The 21,305-nt window shown below is 42.6% G+C and overlaps 1 protein-coding gene across 1 annotated transcript in view; it reads right to left on the bottom strand.

Annotated features, from left to right (window-relative positions):
* The window catches only part of IL2RG (interleukin 2 receptor subunit gamma), a 31,581-nt gene extending 11,966 nt beyond the window's left edge, over window positions 1-19,615 (bottom strand). Inside the window, exons 1-6 of the mRNA XM_075834292.1 lie at window positions 19,477-19,615; window positions 17,431-17,530; window positions 13,268-13,443; window positions 12,995-13,143; window positions 10,318-10,480; window positions 652-745 (exon numbers count right to left, since the gene is read on the bottom strand). Coding sequence (XP_075690407.1) covers window positions 652-745; window positions 10,318-10,480; window positions 12,995-13,143; window positions 13,268-13,443; window positions 17,431-17,530; window positions 19,477-19,615 — 821 coding nt within the window. The remainder of the gene's footprint in view (window positions 1-651; window positions 746-10,317; window positions 10,481-12,994; window positions 13,144-13,267; window positions 13,444-17,430; window positions 17,531-19,476) is intronic.
* Between the last annotated feature and the right edge of the window lie 1,690 nt (window positions 19,616-21,305).

Here is a 21,305-nt window from a genome sequence, read left to right as displayed (position 1 = left end):
AAGTTGTCCCAGGTTATCTTTCAAATCTTTAGTGAGATACCACGATGTATATTGTGACCCTGCCATCCGTTCGTCTATTTCCTTTCTAGAAAATTATGCGACAATAAATTGTTTCCATTTTTTGAAAAACAAACTTAGTTTTTTTGTCTTTGTGCCTTTCTGTCTTAATTCTATCTGAGTATAAATATGTTTTCAGCTGCTGCAACAACTGTTCTAATGTTGGTGTTTCCGGTTTCAGTCAGTTCTGTAACAAACATCTATTGGCCACCATCTACACTATATGTATCAGCGGAGGCAAAAATGTAGAGTTATCATCGCCCGCCCCCGTGGACCCTAGGGAGTGAAACAAAAGGAGCATGGGCGTCATCTGTATCTGCCCATCCCATAGACCTCCAGCATAATCTACATGTGATTGTTATGATATTATTATGGATTGTACATAGATGGAAATATATATTTTGCACTTTATGGTGTAATGTAATAAATCCATATAAAATTATACATTCTGATATGATTATATTATTCACTGTGAATTTTTCTGTATATTATATTTGAATTTGTTATTTTATGATGTAATTGAAGTGTGTACATTTTTTGTATGAGATGGATGTGTATATACACTTAGACACAACCAAGGTAAATGTGACTTACCTATCTGTCCTAATCACAAGAACCACAACTACCAGCAACAGAAACGTCACAACGAGGATAACAATTGCTTTTATAAATGTTGTGGGTTGTTCTTCTGAAAAGAAAAATAAGGCACCAGTATGAAAGCTCATCAAAGCGGGCAAATCTCCATCTTCCATCATGTCATGTTTAGGTCCAAAATGTTGTGCAAATTTGTTTCCTAAAATATATGTGTAGCGGTCGGAGCTCCGTTTTTCTGTTACAGAGCTCAAAATTTCTTGCTCAGACGTAAGGAGAGATGTAGTAAGACTGCACAAGTCTTAATAAAAAGATGCAACAAATTTAAAGAGGCTCTGTCACCAGTTTAATACTTCCCTATCTCCTACCTAATCTAATAAACGCTTTGATGCTGATAACTACTGTTTTGTTTTTTTTGAAAAATGTTCTGATGGTTTAAACATTTATGCAAATCTGTTGTAAAAGCCCCACCGGGCGTTTTTTTTGTTTGACCAAGTGGGCGTAGTGTAGAAAAGTGTATGATGCTGACCAATTAGCGTCATACACTTCTCTTCATTCTTGCCCCGCTTTAGTCACAGCACAGCGTGATTTCACGAGACAACGCTATGACGTCACTTACTCCCGCAGTTCCTTCACCGGAACGACGGGAGAATGACCAAGGACGTTACAGGGCTTAGAACTTTAACAGCAATTTCTCACATTTTCAAGAAAATTTCAAAAGGCTATTTGTTCAGGGACCAGTTCAGTTGTGAAAAGGAATTTAGGGCCTTATATATTAGAAACCACCAATAAGTCACCCCATTTTAAAAACCTGACCCCTCAAAGTATTTAAAACAGCATTTAGAAAGTTTCTTAACCCTTTTGATGTTTCACGGGAAGTAAACCAAAGTAGAAATTAAATTTACAAATGAAATTTTTTTTTTTTGCAGAAATTAATTTTTTATCTATTTTTTTTGTAACACAAAGTTTTACCAGAGAAACGCAACTCAATATTTATTGCCCAGGTTCTGCAGTTTTAGGAAATATCCCACATGTGGCCCTAGTGTGCTACTGCGCTGAAGCACAGGCCTCAGAATCAAAGGATCACCTAGTTGATTTTAGGTCTCCTTTGAATTAGACCAGGGGTCTCAAGCACACGGCCCGCGGGGCGCATGAGGCCCCTGGGGCTGTCATCTGCGGCCCGCGGGACACAGAGCCGCTAGTATCGGCTCTGCTCCGAGACTCTGGAATTCCCTGACATCGCTTCCAACATATGGACAGTGTGTCAGGGTCTTCCCCAAAGCAGAGTCCCGGGCAGAGCGCTAGTATCGGCTCTGCTCCGGGACTCTGTGGAATTCCCTGACATCGCTGCCCATATATGGACAGTGTGTCAGGGTCTTCCCAAGAGTGGAGTCCCGGGCAGAGCGCTAGTATGGGCTCTGCTCCGGGACTCAGTGGAATTCCCTGACATCGCTGTCCATATATGGACAGTGTGTCAGGGTCTTCCCCAGAGCGGAGTCCCGGGCAGAGCGCTAGTATAGGCTCTGCTCTGGGACTCTGGGGAAGTCTCTGACATCGCTGTCCATACATCGACAATGATGTCAGGGGCTTCCCCAGAGCAGGAGTCCCAGTGATGTCAGGAGCACAGCTGGAGTCTCAGGAAGAGCCTACTAGCGCTCTGCCTGGGACTCCAGCTCTGGGGTTGCCCCTGACATCTCTGTCCATATGTGGACAGTGATGTCAGGAGCAGAGCTGGAATCCCAGGCAGAGTGCTAGAAGCGGCTCTGCTCCGGGACTCCAGCTCTGAGCAAGCCCCTGACATCACTGTGGCAGCATCTGCGGAGGGCACTGTGGCAGCATCTGCGAAGGGCACTGTGGCAGCATCTACGGAGGGCACTGTGGCAGCATCTACAGAGGGCACTGTGGCAGCATCTACAGAGGGCACTGTGGCAGCATCTACAGAGGGCACTGTGGCAGCATCTACAGAGGGCACTGTGGCAGCATCTACAGAGGTCACTGTGGCAGCATCTGCAGAGGTCACTGTGGCAGCATCTGCAGAGGGCACTGTGGCAGCATCTACAGAGGGCACTGTGGCAGCATCTACAGAGGGCACTGTGGCATTATCTAGGGGTGTGTTGCATTATCTACAGAGGGCACTGTGGCATTATCTACAGAGGGCACTGTGGCAGCATCTACAGAGGGCACTGTGGCATTATCTACAAGTGGGTGTGAGGCAGTATCTGCAGAGGACACTGTGGCATTATCTAGGGGTGTGTTGCATCATCTGCAGAGGGCACTGTGGCATTATCTACAGAGGGCACTGTGGCCTTATCTACAGAGGGCACTGTGGCCTTATCTAGGGGTGTGTTGCATTATCTACAGAGGGCACTGTGGCAGCATCTACAGAGGACACTGTGGCAGCATCTACAGAGGACTCTGTGGCAGCATCTACAGAGGGCACTGTGGCAGCATCTACAGAGGGCACTGTGGCAGAATCTACAGAGGGCACTGTGGCAGCATCTACAGAGGGCACAGCGGCAGCATCTACAGAGGGCACAGTGGCAGCATCTACAGAGGGCACAGCGGCAGCATCCACATAGGGCACTGCAGCAGCATCCACAGAGGGCACTGCGGCAGCATCCACCGAGGGCACTGTGGCACTATCTAAAAAGGGGCTGCCCAATCTTGACATGTGTGCTAACTGAGCCTCTGGACTGCATTTAGCGACACTTAAACTGGAAAGCTGGATTGTTGAAATAAGCACGTGGAGAAATATCTCAAATCTTAAACTTAGCGTTATTATTATTATAGTAATGTAGTATTATTATTATAGTAATATAGTGTTATAGTAGTTCAAATAACTGATTGATTAACAATAATTTTGTATTGTATCAAATTTGAAAGTAATGCGGCCCGTCAACTTCCCATTTTTTCTATTTGCGGCCCACTTACCCGGCTGAGTTTGAGACCCCTGAATTAGACTATATTTTAGGCACCATGTCAGGTTTGAAGGGCTCTTGTGGTGCCAAAACAGTGGAAATCCCCAAATAATGAACCCATTTGGGAAACTACACACCTCAAGGAAATTATCTAGGGGTATAGTGAGCATTTTGTCCCTACAGGTTTATTGCAGAAATTATTGGAATTGGGCCGTGAAAATTAAAATCGACATTCTTTCAAAGAAAATGTAGGTTTAGCTATTTTTTTTCTCATTTCCACAAGGACTAAAGGACAAAAAGCACAAAAACATTTGTAAAGCAATTTCTCCCTAGTAAAACAATACCCCACATGCGGTCATAAACGGCTGTTTGGACACACGGCAGTGCTTAGAAGGGAAAGAGCGCCATTTGGCTTTTGGAGCTCAAATTTAGCAGGAATGGTTTGCGGAGGCCATGTCGCATTTGCATAGCCCCAGAGGGACCAAAACAGTGAAAACGCCCAAAAAGTGACTCCATTTAGGAAACTACACCCTTTGAGGAATTCATCTGGGGGTGTAGTGAGCATTTTGACCCCACAGGTGTTTCATAGATTTTATTAGAATTGGGCAGTGAAAATAAAAACAATCCTTTTTCTTCAATGAGACGTAGCTTTAGCTAAAAATTTTTCATTTTCTCAACAAATAAAGGAAAAAAAGAACTCCAACATTTGTAAAGCAACTTTTCTGTAGCACGGAAATGCCCCATATGTGGTCATAAACTGCTGTTTGCGCACACGGCAAGGATCAGAAGAGAAGGAGCGCCATTTGGCTTTTGGAGTACAGATTTTGCTGGATTGGTTTCTTGACACCATGTCGCATTTGCAAAGCCCCTAAGGTACCAGTACAGTGGAAACTACCCAAAAGGGACTCCATTTGGGATACTACACCCCTTGAGGAATTAATCTAGGGGTGCAGTGAGAATTTTGACCCCACAGGTGTTTCATAGATTTCTCAAAAAATAAAAGGCGGAAAAGAACCCCAAAATTTGTAAAGCAATTTCTCCCGACTACGGTAATGCCCTATATGTGGTCATAAACTGCTTTTTGGGCACACGGCAGGGCCCAGAAGGGAAGGAGCACTATTTTGCTTTTGGAGTGCAGAGTTTGCTGGATTGGTTTCTGGTAGCTATGTAGCAAAGCCCCTGTGGGACCAAAATGGTGGAAATCCCCCAGAAGTGACCCCATTTTGGAAACTACACCCCTCAAGGTATTCACCTAGGGGTGTAGTGAGCATGTTAACCCCGCAGGTATTTTGCAGAAATTAGTGTGCACTCGATGTTGCAGAGTGAAAATGGATTTTTTTCCATAGATATGCCAATATGTGGTGCCCAGCTTGTGCCCCCATAACAAGACAGCTCTCTAATTATTATGCTGTGTTTCCCGGTTTTAGAATTACCCTATATGGGGCACTAATCTTTTGCCTGGACATTTGACAGGGCTCAGGAGTGAAAGAGTACCATGAGAAATTGAGGCCTAATTTGGCGTAAGTATTGGTTCACAATCAGGGGCGTAACTAGGAAAGACTGGGCCCCATAGCAAACTTTTGACTGGGGCCCCCCTCCCCTGGGTGTCACACAACCCCCCCCCTTGTAGATAGTGCCTTTTTTACAGCCCGGCCTGTACATAACGCCATACAGTCCCCCTGTAGATAACGCCATACAGCGCCCCCTGTAGATAACGCCATACAGCCCCCCCTGTAGACTGTATGGCGTTATCTACAGAGGGGGACTGTATGGCGTTATCTACAGGGGGGGGGCTGTATGGCGTTATCTACAGAAGGGGACTGTATGGCGTTCCCTACAGGGGGGGCTGTGTGGCGTTATCTACAGGGTGGCTGTGTGGCGTTATCTACAGGGGGCTGTGTGGCGTTATCTACAGGGGGGCTGTATGGCGCTATCTACAGAGGGAGCTGTATGGCGCTATCTACAGAGGGGGCTGTATGGCGTTATCTACAGGGGGGGCTGTATGGCGTTATCTACAGAGGGGGCTGTATGGCGTTATCTACAGGGGGGGCTGTATGGCGTTATCTACAGGGGGGTCTGTATGGCGTTATCTACAGGGGGGACTGTATGGCGTTATCTACAGGGGGGACTGTGTGGCGTTAACTACAGGGGGGGCTGTGTGGCGTTATCTACAGGGGGGCTGTATGGCGTTATCTACAGGGGACTGTATGGCGTTATCTACAGGGGGACTGTATGGCGTTATCTACAGCCCCCACTACAGCCCCCACTGTAGAGAACGCCATACAGCCCCCCCTGTAGGGAACGCCATACAGCCCCCCCCTGTAGGGAACGCCATACAGCCCCCCCTGTAGGGAACGCCATACAGCCCCCCCTGTAGGGAACGCCATACAGCCCTCCCCTGTAGGGAACGCCATACAGCCCCCCCTGTAGGGAACGCCATATATCGCCCCCCCCTGTAGGGAACTCCATACAGCCCCCCCCTGTAGGGAACGCCATACAGCGCCCCCCCAGCAGGGAATGCCATACAGCGCCCCCCCAGCAGGGAACGCCATACAGCGCCCCCCCTGCAGGGAACGACATACAGCGCCCCCCCCTGCAGGGAACGCCATACAGCGCCCCCCCCTGTAGAGAACGCCATACAGCGCCCACCCTGTAGGGAACGCCATACAGCCCCCCCCCCCAAAATGCGACCTATAGTGTGTCCTACAAATAACATGCATCCCCTATCCACAGGATATGGGATACATGTGTGATCGCTGACATTGATAGGGAGAATGGGGGACTGAAAGTCCCCTGAAGTTCTCCATGACTAACCTCTGACTTCCGGCGTCTGTGTCGGCAACTCAATAAAAATGAAAGGAGCACTGGTCACGTATACGCACAAGCGAGACCGGCGCTCCATTCATTTCTACGGAGCTGCCGACACAGACCCCGGAAGTCCGAGGTTTGTGATGGAGAACTTCAGGGGACTTTCAGTCCCCCGTTCTCCCTATCGCTGCCAGCGATCACACATGTATCCCCTGTCCTGTGGATAGGGGATATATGTCTTTTGTTTAATGGCAGAGCGGGGAGATACCTGTTCAGTGGCGTCCCGCTGTAGCAGCCATAGCGGCTGCTAGCGGAGCCTGCGGCCATGGTGGGGGCCCGTGCCGGCGGGTGACACGGGCCCCCTTATGCCGCGGGCCCCGTCGCAGTCGCTACCGCTGCTACGGCGGTAGTTACGCCACTGTTCACAATTGCAGAGGCTCTGATGTGAAATAATAAAAAGAAACCCATGAGAAGTGACCCCATTTCAGAAACTACACCCCTCAAGGTATTTATTAAGGGGTGTAAATAAATGAATGCACTGCGGATGGTGCAAAGTAAAAATTTAAATTTTTCCAAGATATGCCAATTCAGTGGCAAATATGTCATGCCCAGCTTATACCACTGGAGACACACACCCCAAAAATTGTTAAAAGGATTCTCCTGGGTATGGCTGTGCCATATATGTGGAAGTAAACTGCTGTTTGGGCACGCTGTTGGGCTCAGAGGGGAGGGAGCGCCATTTGGCTTTTGAAGCGTAGATTTTGCTTGGTAGCAGTTTTGTTTGGAGTTTTACTGGTATTTCAGTTTATAATGTGGGGGCATATGTAAGCTGGGCAGAGTACATCAGGGGCATAGTCAGGTGGTATAATAATGGGGTAAACAATAAAATAATCCATAGATGTGTGTTACGCTGTGAAGCAATCCTTTCTGCACAGGCCAGTGTTGCACTGGTAAATGGTGTCCTGTCTTATCCCCCTTTTGGTCCACACTCCGCACCTTTGCAGTTTGGGGAATTTTGCTGGGAAGTGTTGTCCTGGTATAATACGGGCACCCTCGCTTCCAGCAGATATGTTTGGGTCCTCCCCTTCCTGGTTCCGTAATTTTAGGGCCAAGTAAATATGGCCTCTTGAAACAGAAGAAATGTTCCCCTCAGGCCTGCACAACCACATATTTTTATTTCCTGACTTATTGGAGCCCTAACTAATTTTATTTTTTGATAGACGTAGTGGTGTGAGGGCTGTTTTTTTGCAGGATGAGCTGTAGTTATTATTGGTACCATTTTGGGGGACGTGCAACCTTTTGATCATTTTTTATCCTATTTTTTGGGAGGCATAGTGACCAAAAAACAGTAATTCTGGCATAGTTTTTTTAGTTTTTTCTATACAGCGTTCACTATGCGTTATAAATTACATGTTAACTTTATTCTGCGGGTTAGTACGATTCCGGCGATAAAAAAGTGCTATAAATTAGGTATGTTTTACAATATTTTGCACATTAAAATACATTAAAATACTTTTAGGGCTTGTTTTTTTTAAGACAGGCTATAGTTTTTATGGGTAACATTTTTGTGTACATGTGAAGTTTTGATGACTTTTTATTTCAATTTTTGTGGGGCAAAGTGACCGAAAAACAGAAATTCTGGCATTATTTTTTACAGGTTTTTTATGTTGTTCACCGCATGGAATAAATAACATAATATTTTTATAGATTAGGCCGTTACGGTTGCGGCGATACCAAATATGTATAGTTTATTTCTTTTTTTCAGTAATAAAGGACTTGATAAGGGAAAAAGGGCGATTGTGTTTTATTTTATTACTTGAAACGTTTATTACATCTTTTACAACTTTTTTTTAAACTTTTTTTAGACATTGATAGACATTGCCTCCAGCCAGTACGCGATGTCTATTCACACTCTCGACACTTCGGTAAAGTTTGTGTGGGATTTACATGAATGACAACACAGCGTGATCTCGCAAGATCACACTGTGCTGTGATTAAGTCCCACAGAAACTTTACCGAAGTGTCGGGACTGTGAATAGACATCGCGTCCTGGCTTGAGTCAATGTCTATACACTCTCAAGACACTTCAGTAAAGTTAATGTGGGTGTATGTGACAGCACACCGTGATCTCGCGAGATCACGCTGTGCTGAGTACAAATGGACATGAATGGAGAGAAGTGTATGATGCTGATTGGTCAGGGTCATACACTTCTCTTTACAATGCCCACTTGCTCAAAAGTTAAAAAACGCCCAGTTGGGCATTAAGAAACTAATTAGCAGAAATCTAAAATTGCTCATAACTTGCTCAAAAATGACCGTTTTTCAAAATAGGACACTTATAATGTGGTGGCAGAGCCTCTTTAAATGCAGCAATCGCTTTTGACCACTGCATTTAAGAGGTTAATGGCGGGGATCGAAGCTAAATTCGGTCCCCGCCATTACAGCAGGTTGTCAGCTGTAAGATACAGCTGACATCGGGGGATGATGGCACCGGCTCAGCCTCTGGGCCGGTGCCATCCATTTGTCGTAAGTATACAACATTTTGCAGGAAGCACTGGCTTTCCATGACGTATACTTATGACAAATGTCGGGAAGGGGTTAAATCATCAGAACTTTGTAGATAATAAACATTTAAAAACAAAACAGGAGTTATCAGTATCAAAGCGTTTATTAGATTAGGTAGGAGATGGGGAAGTATTAAACTGGTGACAGAGCCTCTTTAATAAGAGGCAAATGCTTTCTTAAAAATTTGTGGTATCTTGGGCTTTCCATGCGCTACTGAATGAAATCTACGCTAGTCAGGAGCCGGCGTAGATTTACTGGCATTAAGAAGTAGCCTAAAAGTCCCAAATTTTGCAACATTTGAGCCATTTGCAACGTTGTTACATTCCCACATAGACTTAAAACATGACATACTGGCGAGCATGGAAGCTTACTGTATACGGTCTTATTACTGGGCTGCATAATAATACACAGAAAGCTCCCATGCTCTCTCTAGTGGCCACTGCAGGTAGTCAGAATGTTTTGTTTTAAATCAATGACTATGCGGAGGATTTTGAACCCTGTATCAGAAAAACAGAGCACCCAACGTTAACCAATAAGAATTAGCACACTAGAAGTGGCTTCTTCTCATTAGCAGTAGAGCCCATTAGGTGGATGTTCTGAGAGGAAATTAAAAAAAAGCACCAGGGGTCACCATAATAAGTATGTAACAGCAATATATAGACACAGAAGCATTTTTTAATGATTCCAATACAAAGTATGGGTCTGTTCACATCAGCGTTGCCCTTCCGTTGAGGGGTACCGTCGGAGGTTTCTGTCGGGTTAACCCCTCAACGGAAAGCTTTGATCTCAATGGTGATGGAAACATTGTTAATGGTTTCCGTTGGTCGCCGTTGTGACATGGTTCCGTTGTTTTGACGGAACCAATAGAGCAGTCGACTACGCTATTGATTCCGTCAAAATAACGGAACCCTGTCACAAAGGTGACCAACGGAAACCATTCACAACGGTTCCGTCACCATTGAGATCAATGGTGAGGAAAACAGAAGCTAAGGTCTCCGTTTGCCTTTCCGCTGAGGGGTTAACCTGATGGAAACCTCCGATGGAAACTCTCAACGGAAGGGCAACTCTGATGTGAACAGGCCCTTTGTCATGTTTTGTGTTATCTCGTGGATAAATGTAACATTTAATCGTGAGACAACCGCTTCAAGGTGCATCTGTACATTGAAAGTGTTTTGAAAGAAGAGTGACCTAAGCACTTTATCAATCAGCTCCCCAAAATACAGCGATTTTGTTATTTAGGGAATTTGCCATTGGGAATGTTATTATCTAAGAACAGTACAGCACTTCAAAGCAGAATTAGCAATACGAGATAGGTATAAGGGGCCTGTGTACTATATTATTAATAGAAAAGCTTACCATTCCCTCATCTTTCACTTACCAGTAACTGTGATATTCCTTCCCCAGGTAACTGCTTGACTCCAGTCACTCCAAAATTTGGAGTTGCCGCAATTTATATTTATTTGGCTCCTCACATGTAATGTATATGTCTGTCTAGGGTCATAACTTGGCAGGGTGAATGAAGTGGAAGAGGCATCCTTCACCTTTAAAACAAAACTGGAGGTTTTTCTATAGGTAAGGTCACAAAACATATTAGTTCAGTAGATACTGTCTTCTAAGAACTGTGACCAGGTATAGTTGTGGATGTGACACCAGTCTAAAATATGGCAGGGTAAGGGCGAGCTTATATCTGGAAAATTTGCATGCGCCGCAGTTCCGTTATTTCTAGCTTCTATATCAGACTTCAGAATTTATGTATGCCATGTATGTAAGTAGACAAGCACAATAACTTTTCTTTTTTAGACAGGAACCTCAAAATTAGTTCAGTACTGCGCTATTGATTTCGTCAAAACAACGGAACCCTGTCACTACGGTGACAAACGGAAACCATTAACAATGTTTCCGTCACCATTGAGATCAATGATGAAAGAAACTGAAGCTAAGGTTTCCGTTTGCCTTTCCGTTGAGGGGTTAGCCTGACGGAAACCTCAGACGAAACCCCTCAATGAAAGGGCAATGTTCATATGAACAGGCCCTAATTCAGTCCTATTTTTACATTTGTATAAAATCCAGCACCTAGCCATGCGGTCTGCCTTTAATAACATTTGTGAAAGAATGTGTCGTTTTAAAGAGCTCAATGAATCCCAGCGTGTTACTGTAATAGGATGTCACCGCTGAAACAAGTCAGTTTGTGAAATTTCTTTCCGTCTAGATATTCCACAATAAGTTGTGAGTGGTATTATTGCAAAGTAGAAGTGTTTAGGAACCACAGCAACTCAGCTATGAAGTGGCAGACCACATACAGTTACAGAGCAGGGTCGCCGAGTGCTGAGGCGAATATTGCATAAAAGTCGCCAACACTCTGCTGACTCAATAACTGCAGAGTTCCAAACCTCCTCTAGTATTAACATCCGCACAAAAACTGTGTGTCGGGAGCTCCATGGCATGAGTTTCTATGGCCAAGCAGCTGCATGCAAGTCTTACATCACCAAGCACAATGCCTAGCGACTCTGGAGCCATGGAAATGTGTTCTGTGGAATGAAGAATCACACTTCCCTATCTGGCAGTCTGATAGAAGAGTTTGGGTTTGACGTATGAGAGGAGAACATTACCTGCCTGACTGCATTGTGCCAACTGTAAAGTTTGGTGGAGGTGAGATAATGTTATGGGATAGTTTTTAGGGGTTAGCCTAGGCCCCTTTCTGCATATTTTTCCTCTCATTCAGAACCAATGGGTTTTGATTGTATTCCATATACATATACATAAAACAGGTCAATAGAACAAGAACAGAAAAAATCCATAAATATCAGGTAGAAAGATATACACAGTCAAGTCACATTATTATGAGCTAATATCCAGAGTAGCCGCTGTGTGCAGCACAGACAACTGCTAGACGGGCTGGGAGTGACTCAATAAGGTGCTAGTAGGTTGTCTCAGGTATCCGGAGCCATACTGACTGCAGTGCATGCCACATTTCCTGGAGGGTGCATGGGGAGGATCCTTAGAGCTAACAAGATGAACGAGGTGGTCCCACAGATTTTCAATTGTGTTCAAGTCTGGAGAATTAGGGGGTGAGGGTTAATACATGGAAGACTTGGTCGTGCTGTTCCAACCACTCTCGGACATTTCTAGCCGTGGGACATGTCGCATTGCCTTGCTGGAAGATTCCATCTGCCCCAGGGATGACAAACAGCATGCGTGGATGTGATCTACAACGATGGATTCATACCCAAATTGGTTCAGAGTGCCTTCCACATGGATGAGTGAGCCTAGAGAATGCCATGAAAAAATTCCCCAGACCATAACGCTGCTGCCACCAGCTTGTGTTCTTCCAGCAATGGTTGCGGGGTATTTGTTCTCTGATGTTTCTCACCTGACACGCCAATGTCCATCCATTCGATGAAGCAGAAAACGTGACTCATTGGAGAAGGCAACCCTCTGCCAATCATGGTCCAATTCCGATAAAGCCGTGCAAATTGAAGTCTTTTTTTCCGATGCACCTTTGTTAGCATAGGAGCAGTGACCATCCGTCTTCTTCAGAGCCCCATACACAGTAGGATTCGCTGAACTGGTAGCTCCCTGGTTGATTTTCACGGTGAGCTGCTCCACTGTAGCATGTTGTTCGGTTCTCGCACACCTTCGTAGCCGATGTTCACTTCTCACATCAATGGCACGTGGTGCTCTGCAGTTTCCCCGTTGGTTATGGCCAATTGTGCCATTTGTCCACTCACTATACACTTTCACCACAGCAGCACGCGAACAGTTCACAAACTGGGCTGTTTGAGAAATACTGCCACCCTTGGCCCGAAAGCCAACAATTATCCCTTTTTGAAACTCAAAAAATTGCCCCTTTTACCCATGGCAACAACGAGTGATATGTGTTTAACAGCCTATACCCACCAAGTCAGCCCACGACACATCACTTCCTTCATGGGCTACGCGCTACCGATGTCAAAAGTTAGAGATGGTCATAATAATGTGACTCGACTGTGTATATTGCATGTTCGGAAACAGAACCGAGTTTTTTACGATTTTATAAGTAATGTGGAGACTGTTACCGTCCATTTGTCACTGGCCATATTCCGATACTGCACTTGATAAGCCATACAGTATGATTGAAAAGAGCCATATGATTGCTCCCATGTTAGAAGCAACTCCAAACTGCTAGTATTTTCTACATGAAGATTTGAAGGAGGATCCATCTTTACTGCAAAGTACGATACAAAACAAGTAATGAAATGTTTCATTAGAAGAAGGTAGTTATATTGTATTTATATAGACCTATTAACTGATGAAAAATGACGTCAAATATGTATACATATATATATTACCCCAGTCCTGCAACTTGTCAAACTTTCTTAGAGTTGGAAGTCTCTGGTTAATGGGGTTCAACTTCACAGTGAAGGTTCTGAAGGTCTCAACTGCTGAAATTCGACATCCAATAATTTTATGGTTGGCAACCACGTAATGTGGACACTGAACAGCTGTGGATTCCTGGTCACTGTACCTAAAATATTTATAACACGAAACAACTTATTTTTATTTTTAGATATTAATAGCAGGAGAGTTGAAAGAAAGAAAGAAAGAAAGAAAGAAAGAAAGAAAGAAAGAAAGAAAGAAAGAAAGAAAGAAAGAAAGAAAGAAAGAAAGAAAGAAGAGATGAAGGAGAGATGTCTATTTACATAGTTACATAGTTTGTACGGTTGAAAAAAGACACATGTCCATCAAGTTCAACCAAGGGATGGGAAAGGGGAAGTAAAAAATGTTTTCTACACATAGCAGTTAATATTTTTTTGTTCTAGGAAATTATCTAAGCCTTTTTTAAAGCCATCTACTGTCCCTGCTGTGACCAGCTCCTGCGGTAGGCTATTCCATAGATTCACAGTTCTCACAGTAAAGAAGGCTTGTCGCCTCTGCAGGTTGAACCTTTTTTTCTCCAGACGGAGGGAGTGCCCCCTTGTTTTTTGAGGGGGTTTTACATTGAACAGGATTTCACCATATTTTTTGTATGCGCCATTCATATATTTATATAAGTTAATCATGTCCCCCCTTAGTCGTCTTTTCTCAAGGCTAAATAGGTTTAGTTCTTTTAATCTTTCCTCATAACTTAGATTCTCCATGCCCCTATAGTGATGTATATAAGACCGTAAACCAGTCCTACAACAATGCAGCAAATCATTTGTGTTTTGGGCCGTGCTGCCCATAGCAAAACATCACATTTTGGATTGCTGCATTCTAATCTTCATTCTTTATTTATTTTTCTTAGTCTACCCAATTGTTTTTATTTTTTTTCAGAGCACATAAGGCTTTTTAATTTTTCCAAATTGGATCTGCTATATCTATTTTTTTTATTATTAAGAAGTCTTATATAGGGGAAAATGGGCAGAAACTGGAAAAAATACACTTCTCATTATTTTCATATTCTGTTCTAGTTGGTACAATCAATATTATTTACCCCAAAACTGTATCCCCTAATTCTCCTGTGTAGATGATGCCAGATATACGGACATTGTCTAACGTATGACACCGCTATAGCGCTACATGAGCAAAGCCCACATTTTAGTATTAGATGATCGCTCTCAAGACAATGAAATTATACTTCAGTTCACTAGCAAAGTATAGGGTTGGACTGTCAAAATAAAAGCCCAAACCAGTTTATGGCATTTTGGGCAGGAGCGAGCAGTGGCACCTAAAATGGCGAGGACTAAATTGAAATTAACTGAATCGGGCAGAAAGGGGTTAATAAATCAAAAATAACTGATCCATACCCAAAGCATTGGAACTCATGTACAGTGGCAATACATTGGGATGATTGTTCTGACTGCCATTAAAAAGTGTTAAAAAAAAAATATTTTTGCTTTAGAAATCAGATTTATAAAATGAATTAATAAAGGGGTTGTCTGAAGAGCACAACCATTGTCCATATGTTCTATTAGGGCATGTGGACATCATAGAGAGGGGTTCTCACGCTCTGGACCCCCTTCATGTTCCAGAATGGAGAGATGCTCTTTAAGACATTTTAATGGCCCTGAAAAATCCAAAGTAAAAAAAAAAACCCCAAAAAAACACTTTTTTCCTCTACAAAATAATTTAATACGAAAAAAAATATATGTATTAAAAATTACACATACTTGGTATTGCTGCAAATGCAATGACCCGTACTATAAAACAAACCGCAGCATGTCAATTGTATTTGTGTAATCGCTGCTTTTTTGTTGTGGGTTTTCCCAATTGAATTCAATGTGGAGGTAAAACCTGCAACAAATAGCAGATGTTGTGATATTTGCGGCGGAAAAGCAGCAATTCAGCCGCAAAAACTGCAACTCAGAAAAAAAAAAGCTTATACTTACCTAGATTTCTATTCTCCATCCAGGCCGGCCTCCTGGGATGACATTTCATCCCATCTGACTGCTGCAGCCTGCAACGGTCACATGGGAGGATACATCATCCCAGAAGGCCAGTCTGCAGGACATCAGAGGGACGCGTCGCCATAACTATGGGTAAGTATGAAACTATTTTTTTTACGTGCAGTTTTCTGCAGCGAACATTCAGGTAGAAGAACTGCACCACAATTTAGTGTGGTTTTTCGTCCTGACGGACTGATGGATTCAGGGAATAGCGCTAGATACAGCTGCTCTATATAGAGAATACAGAGGAGCTGTATCTATAAAAGTAAAACACATTTTTAATAAAAGGTATTTGTAAAGTTGCACCAAACACACTGATACATCTTTATATATATATATATATATACCGTCAGGTCCAGAATAATTTGGACAGTGACACAAGTTTTGGCATTTTAGCTGTTTACCAAAATATATTGATTATACAGATTATATAATCAATATGGTCTTAAAGTGCAGACTCTCCACTTTAATTTGAGGGTACTCACATCCTAATTTGAGGAAGGAATTAGGAATTACAGCTCTTTAATATGTAGCTGCCTATTTTTCAAGGGACCAAAGGTAATTCGACAATTATCTCAAAAGCTATTTAATGGGCTGCATGGGCTATTCCCTCGTTAATCCATCATCAAATAAGCAGGTAAAATGTCTGGAGTTGATTCCAGGTGTGGCATTTGCATTTGGAAGCTGTTGCTGTGAACCCACAACATGAGGTCAAAGGAGCTCTTAATGCAAGTGAAACAGACCATCGTTAAGCTGAAAAAAATTAAGAAATCCATCAGAGAGATAGCACAAGTGGCCAAATCAACAGTTTGGTACATTCTTGAAAAAAAGAGCGCACTGGTGACCTCGTGAACTCCAAAAGGCCTGGACGTCAACGGAAGACAACAGTGGTGGATGATCGCAGAATCTTGTCCATGATGAAGAAAAACCCCTTCACAACATCTACCCAAGTGAAGAATAACTCTCCTGGAAGTAGGTGTATTAGTATCTAAGACTACCGTAAAGAGAAGACTTCATGAGAGCAAACACAGAGGGTGCAAACCCTTAATCAGCCTCAAATATAGAAAGACCAGATTAGACTTTGCCAAACAACATGTAAAGAAGCCAGCCCAGTTCAGGAACAGCATTCTTTGGACAGATGAAACCAAGATCAACCTGTACCAGAATGATGGGAGGAAGAAAGTATGGAGAAGGCTTGGAACGGCTCATGATCCAAAGCACACCACATCCTCTGTAAAACATGGTGGAGGCAGTGCGATGGCATGGGCATGCATGTCTGCCAAAGGCAGTGTTTATTGATGATGTTACTGAAGACAGAAGCAGCCGGATGAATTCTGAAGTGTTCAGGGATATACTTTCTGCTCAGATTCAACCAAATGCAGCAAGGTTGAGTGGACATCGCTTCACAGTATAGGTGGACAATGACCCAAAACATACTGCGAAAGCAATCCCAGAGTTTTTTAAGGCAAAGAAGTGGAATATTCTGCAATGGCCAAGTCAATCATCAGATCTCAACCCGATCGAGCATGGACTTCACTTGCTTAAGACAAAACTTAAGGTAGAAAGAGCCACAAACAAGCAACAACTGAAGACAGCAGCAGTAAAGGCCTGGCAAAGCACTACAAAGGAGGAAGCCCAGCGTTTGGTGATGCCAAAGGGTTTCAGACTTCAGGCAGTCATTGCTTGCAAAGGATTCTCTACAAAGTATTAAAAAACAACATTTTATGTATGGTAAAGTTAATATGTCCAATTACTTTTGAGCCCCTGAAATGAGGAGGCTGTGTAGAAAAATGGTTGCAATTCCTAAACGTTTCACAGGATATTTTTGTTCAACCCCTTGAATTAAACCTGAAAGTCTACACTTTAATTGCATCTCAGTTGTTTCATTTCAAATCCAATGTGTTGGCATGCAGAGCCCAAATCATGAAGATTGTTTCACTCTCCAAATAATTCTCTTTGTAACTGTATAAAAAATTGCCTTTCAAAGGTTTACATAGCTTTTAAGCTTTATGTCTACTTTTTTATTTTTTTTAATAAATAAATGGCTTATAGAAAATAAATGTATGTTTACTTGGGGTTTCACTTACCAGTAATATAAAGTATAGTTGTTATTCAGGTCTTTCTGCTCATTCCAAAAGCAAGTTAAGACTTTATCCTTGTTTACAGTACAATTCAGCTCGGCATCACCTAACAAAAAAGGGGTGAGATTTTTGCTACACAATTGCAATGCAATATAAAGAATGGTGAGAAGTGTATTAATATGGTTCCAAATATTACAAGGCAATAACATTTAAAACTTGTTATTACTTCTAATGTAAAAAAACTTTTCTTTGCCAAAAGAATATAACTTTATTGTGATTGTCGTTTTTACCAGTGTTGTTAAACAGCCAATATACATTTAGAGCTAGTGCTACGCATAAACCTTTTGTAGAGAAACAATAGTAATAACAAAAGTCCTCTGACAGTAGCAGTCCATAGGAATACATTGACATATGTCCATAATCCTAGTAGCCAAAACGGCAGAAAAAAAATGGTGCCATTTGGCTAATAAGAACGCTGAAAGAACACAGCAGACCAGAGGCGTAGATAGCAGGGGCAGGGGGGACAGTGGCCTGGGCCCATTGACAGGGGGGGCCCAGGGGCAGGCTGGGCATGTCCCGGTTTCAACTATATCTGCGTCCTCAGGACGCAGATACAGTTGAATCCATTGGTGGGGCAGGGAGCAGTGAGCTCCCTGCTCCACCGCTCACTATATACCGCCTGCCGTGAGGGGCTCGTCGCAAACAGGTGCAAGCAGTGACATCATTGCACCTGTCTGCGCTGAGCCACAAAGAGCGCAGACCGAAGGAGCAGAGGGATCTCCACCAATCGTTGCGTACTGTATATGCAACAACGAATAAATCGCAGCACTCCAGATATGTGATGTCAAAATATAAGAAGTGGTTTATTCATCCATGTGGAAGATAGCTACGTTTCAGTCCCCTCACAGCACCTTTTTTAAGCATGCTATGTATAGCCACTTACTAGCACATGTATAAAATGACTAAAAGGTATTGTCATTAAGTGTCAAGATCATTCCAATATTAATGAGTTAATAAAAATATGAATATGTAAATAATTTTCCTTTCAGTTTCTTGGCCAATTATAAAACAGGTTAGTGGTTGTCTATTTTTGCGTGATCTAACAATAACAATAGATATTTTTCTAAGTAATCTAATATTAGTGACAGTTATGTTGCCAAGGACAAAGCTGGCAGCATATTAATTATTTAGTACTACATTCGTTTCTTGAAACTTTTAAACAGCAAAAACGGAAAAGGGGCAATATACAAAGAGTAAAACATGGGAAACAATAATTCCATTCCTGGTTCAGTTTTGCTTTTACCTTTATATGGTCTATACTGAAAAGAATGACATACTGCTACTGTCACAAGGATTGACCCTAATTACATAATGATATAGTAATAATAATTATTACTACTGTAATTACAGATATGAAAAAAAACCTAAAGTAATTGTATAAAAATGATTTTATGAGATCTTTTGTTTAGCCACATTTTATGACTTCATTATGTCTGTCTTTATCCTGTAAGACTCAACTCGATCTTGTCTGTGTGTCTGGGGTAGGATGAGGAGAGAATTACCTGGACCAAAGCCGACTGAGACTTAGTGCATACAACTGTATTATGTATCCATGTTGTACAGATCTCTAATACGGCACCCATGGGAATCTATGGCCCCCTACGGTAAATGCGTGAGCCTCTGATTTTATACAGGTTTTTTTGGCACTGATTGATACGAAATTCGTGAAAAAACAACTTGTGGTATGTTTCATCAGATGACGTATTAAAGAGATATTTTCCACTAATACAATTCTATTGTGTTTTGATTAACTTAGGGTCAGTTCTCAGGATCAGTGGAGGTCCTAGCTGATGGATCACCACTCACCAGTCTTTTATGACAAGTTTATCTGCCATGTGTTAAAAATTCTACACTCTTTTTATGTATGGTTGTAAAATGTAACAAATTCTACAAACATTGAAACCACTATTATATGTTATGATGAAGCACCTAAAATGAACGAATACTTGAAATTGTAGATAGAACTTTAACTTTATTCTTAAACATATTTACCTGGTTTATCGATGCCTTTGACACCATGACTCAAGGCTGATAGAAAGATGATAAATACAAGAGACAGTCCCAATCTTACTGAATTTGTCCGGACAAATATAGGGTAGAGCTTCTTCACAGCCGTGCTGTCTGAAGACATCTTGTCTTATATGTCCTTTCTTTATGAGAGACTTTTAGTTCATGTGTAGAGCTCTAAGAATAAAGAAAAAAAAAGAAAAGAAAAACAGACCGTTTTCAACTCCGTTAGTCCTATGTAGTTAGTAAAAAATTTGCGTGTATGTCTATGTGTCAAAATGGCTCTTTTTATCATTCAATCTTTACATCTCTATTCGTTTCAGTTTCCTTATTCTCCTTCTTCCTGCCACATGAAAACCCCCTAGACACATTTCCTGTTATTTAAGTTTTTGTGCTATGTAAATCATCACATAATATGTTTAAGTTAAAATTTTCGACTTTTACTATTTTCTAATTTGCATGTAGTTATATGTATGTTACATGTACCTGCTCTTAGGGTTTACTAATATACGGCAAGTGTGTAATAAAACAATTGAAGGTTGATCTAACAAAATATTGTATGTTCTTAATTTAGTAAAATAGTTTTCCTTTACATTTTGTTTTGTAGGAACAAGTGAGGTTATATCCCACAACATATTTAAGCATAAGTTCACATGCGGTAGGTTTATTACATAAAATGTTAGCATTTGTCGCATTCATTTGAATAGGGTTTGCAGTAATCCATGCAGATGCTGCAGAAACAACCCCATTCAGATGTACGGAATGGATTTAAAGGGACACTCTGGCCTAAACGAAACTTTCCCATGTGCTACATTATGGTATTCCATGTGTCAGACTGTCTCCTGTTATTTTTCTTGCTGCTTGTATCTCTATACATCACACTGGGATGGTGACTTAGCAGCAGTGTGAATCAGGCTCAGTAGCGCGTTTTTCTCTATTTGATTCTTTGGAGATCTCTGTGTCACCCATCTCAGGCTTCAGCAGTTCCTGTACCACACTAGTTTTGCACAGGTGGGAACAAAAACTTATATCATCAGTTACCAGGGCTGAATTGGCCGTCTGGCAATATGGCAAATGCCAGACGGGCCGAAGAGCAGTGGACCGCCTGCTGGCCGTCCAAACGATCAGTGTCGGCTAGGGCAGCAGTAAACACTAAACAGTAGAGGAGAAAAAACAACCCAAAGCGCACATAGTGCATCAAATGATATACTAAAAGGGCCACAGATAGGTGATCACTTCTGCTGACCTGGTTGGTTGTGCTAGGAGCACAACATCCTTGAAAGCGTGTTTTAAAATATTGCTGCAGCCTGGGTTCCAATCCGGATTCAAAGGGTCCAGTGGTAAATGGTAATTTGAGAAGTTTGAGGAAAAAACTGATTTTCCCTGGTACTGCTAACTGGTAAAACCCTTCTTGAGTAATGAGGATTTGAAACAAGCAAATGTAATATCAGATACATTATATTGGCTCGGGTGGCAGGGTATAGCATTTGTAAGGGGGCGGCCGCCGGCACAGCAGCTAAGAACTGCCGTCCGACTGCAATAGCAGCCGTGGTCTGAGCTGCTATTAGTATATCTCCCTTTGTAAAATCTCCCCCTCTGGACCCCCTTCCCTGCTCTTCACACAACCTCTCCTCCTCCTCCTGCTACTGGCGTTACCGGTCGGGACGTGAGGGAGGGGAGACTGTTGGAGGGCTCTGTGTCGGGCTGTGAGCTGAAGTGCTGGAGTGAAGAATCCCCCCCCCCATCAACTGCTGAACTCCCTTCACAATTAGCCTACATAAAAGTAAGTGCATGTGTGTTTACAATGTGTACTT

This window comes from Rhinoderma darwinii, chromosome 8, assembly GCF_050947455.1.
Source record: "Rhinoderma darwinii isolate aRhiDar2 chromosome 8, aRhiDar2.hap1, whole genome shotgun sequence".
NCBI classification, from domain to species: domain Eukaryota; kingdom Metazoa; phylum Chordata; class Amphibia; order Anura; family Rhinodermatidae; genus Rhinoderma; species Rhinoderma darwinii.
This window is presented reverse-complemented; position numbering and strand designations above follow the sequence as displayed.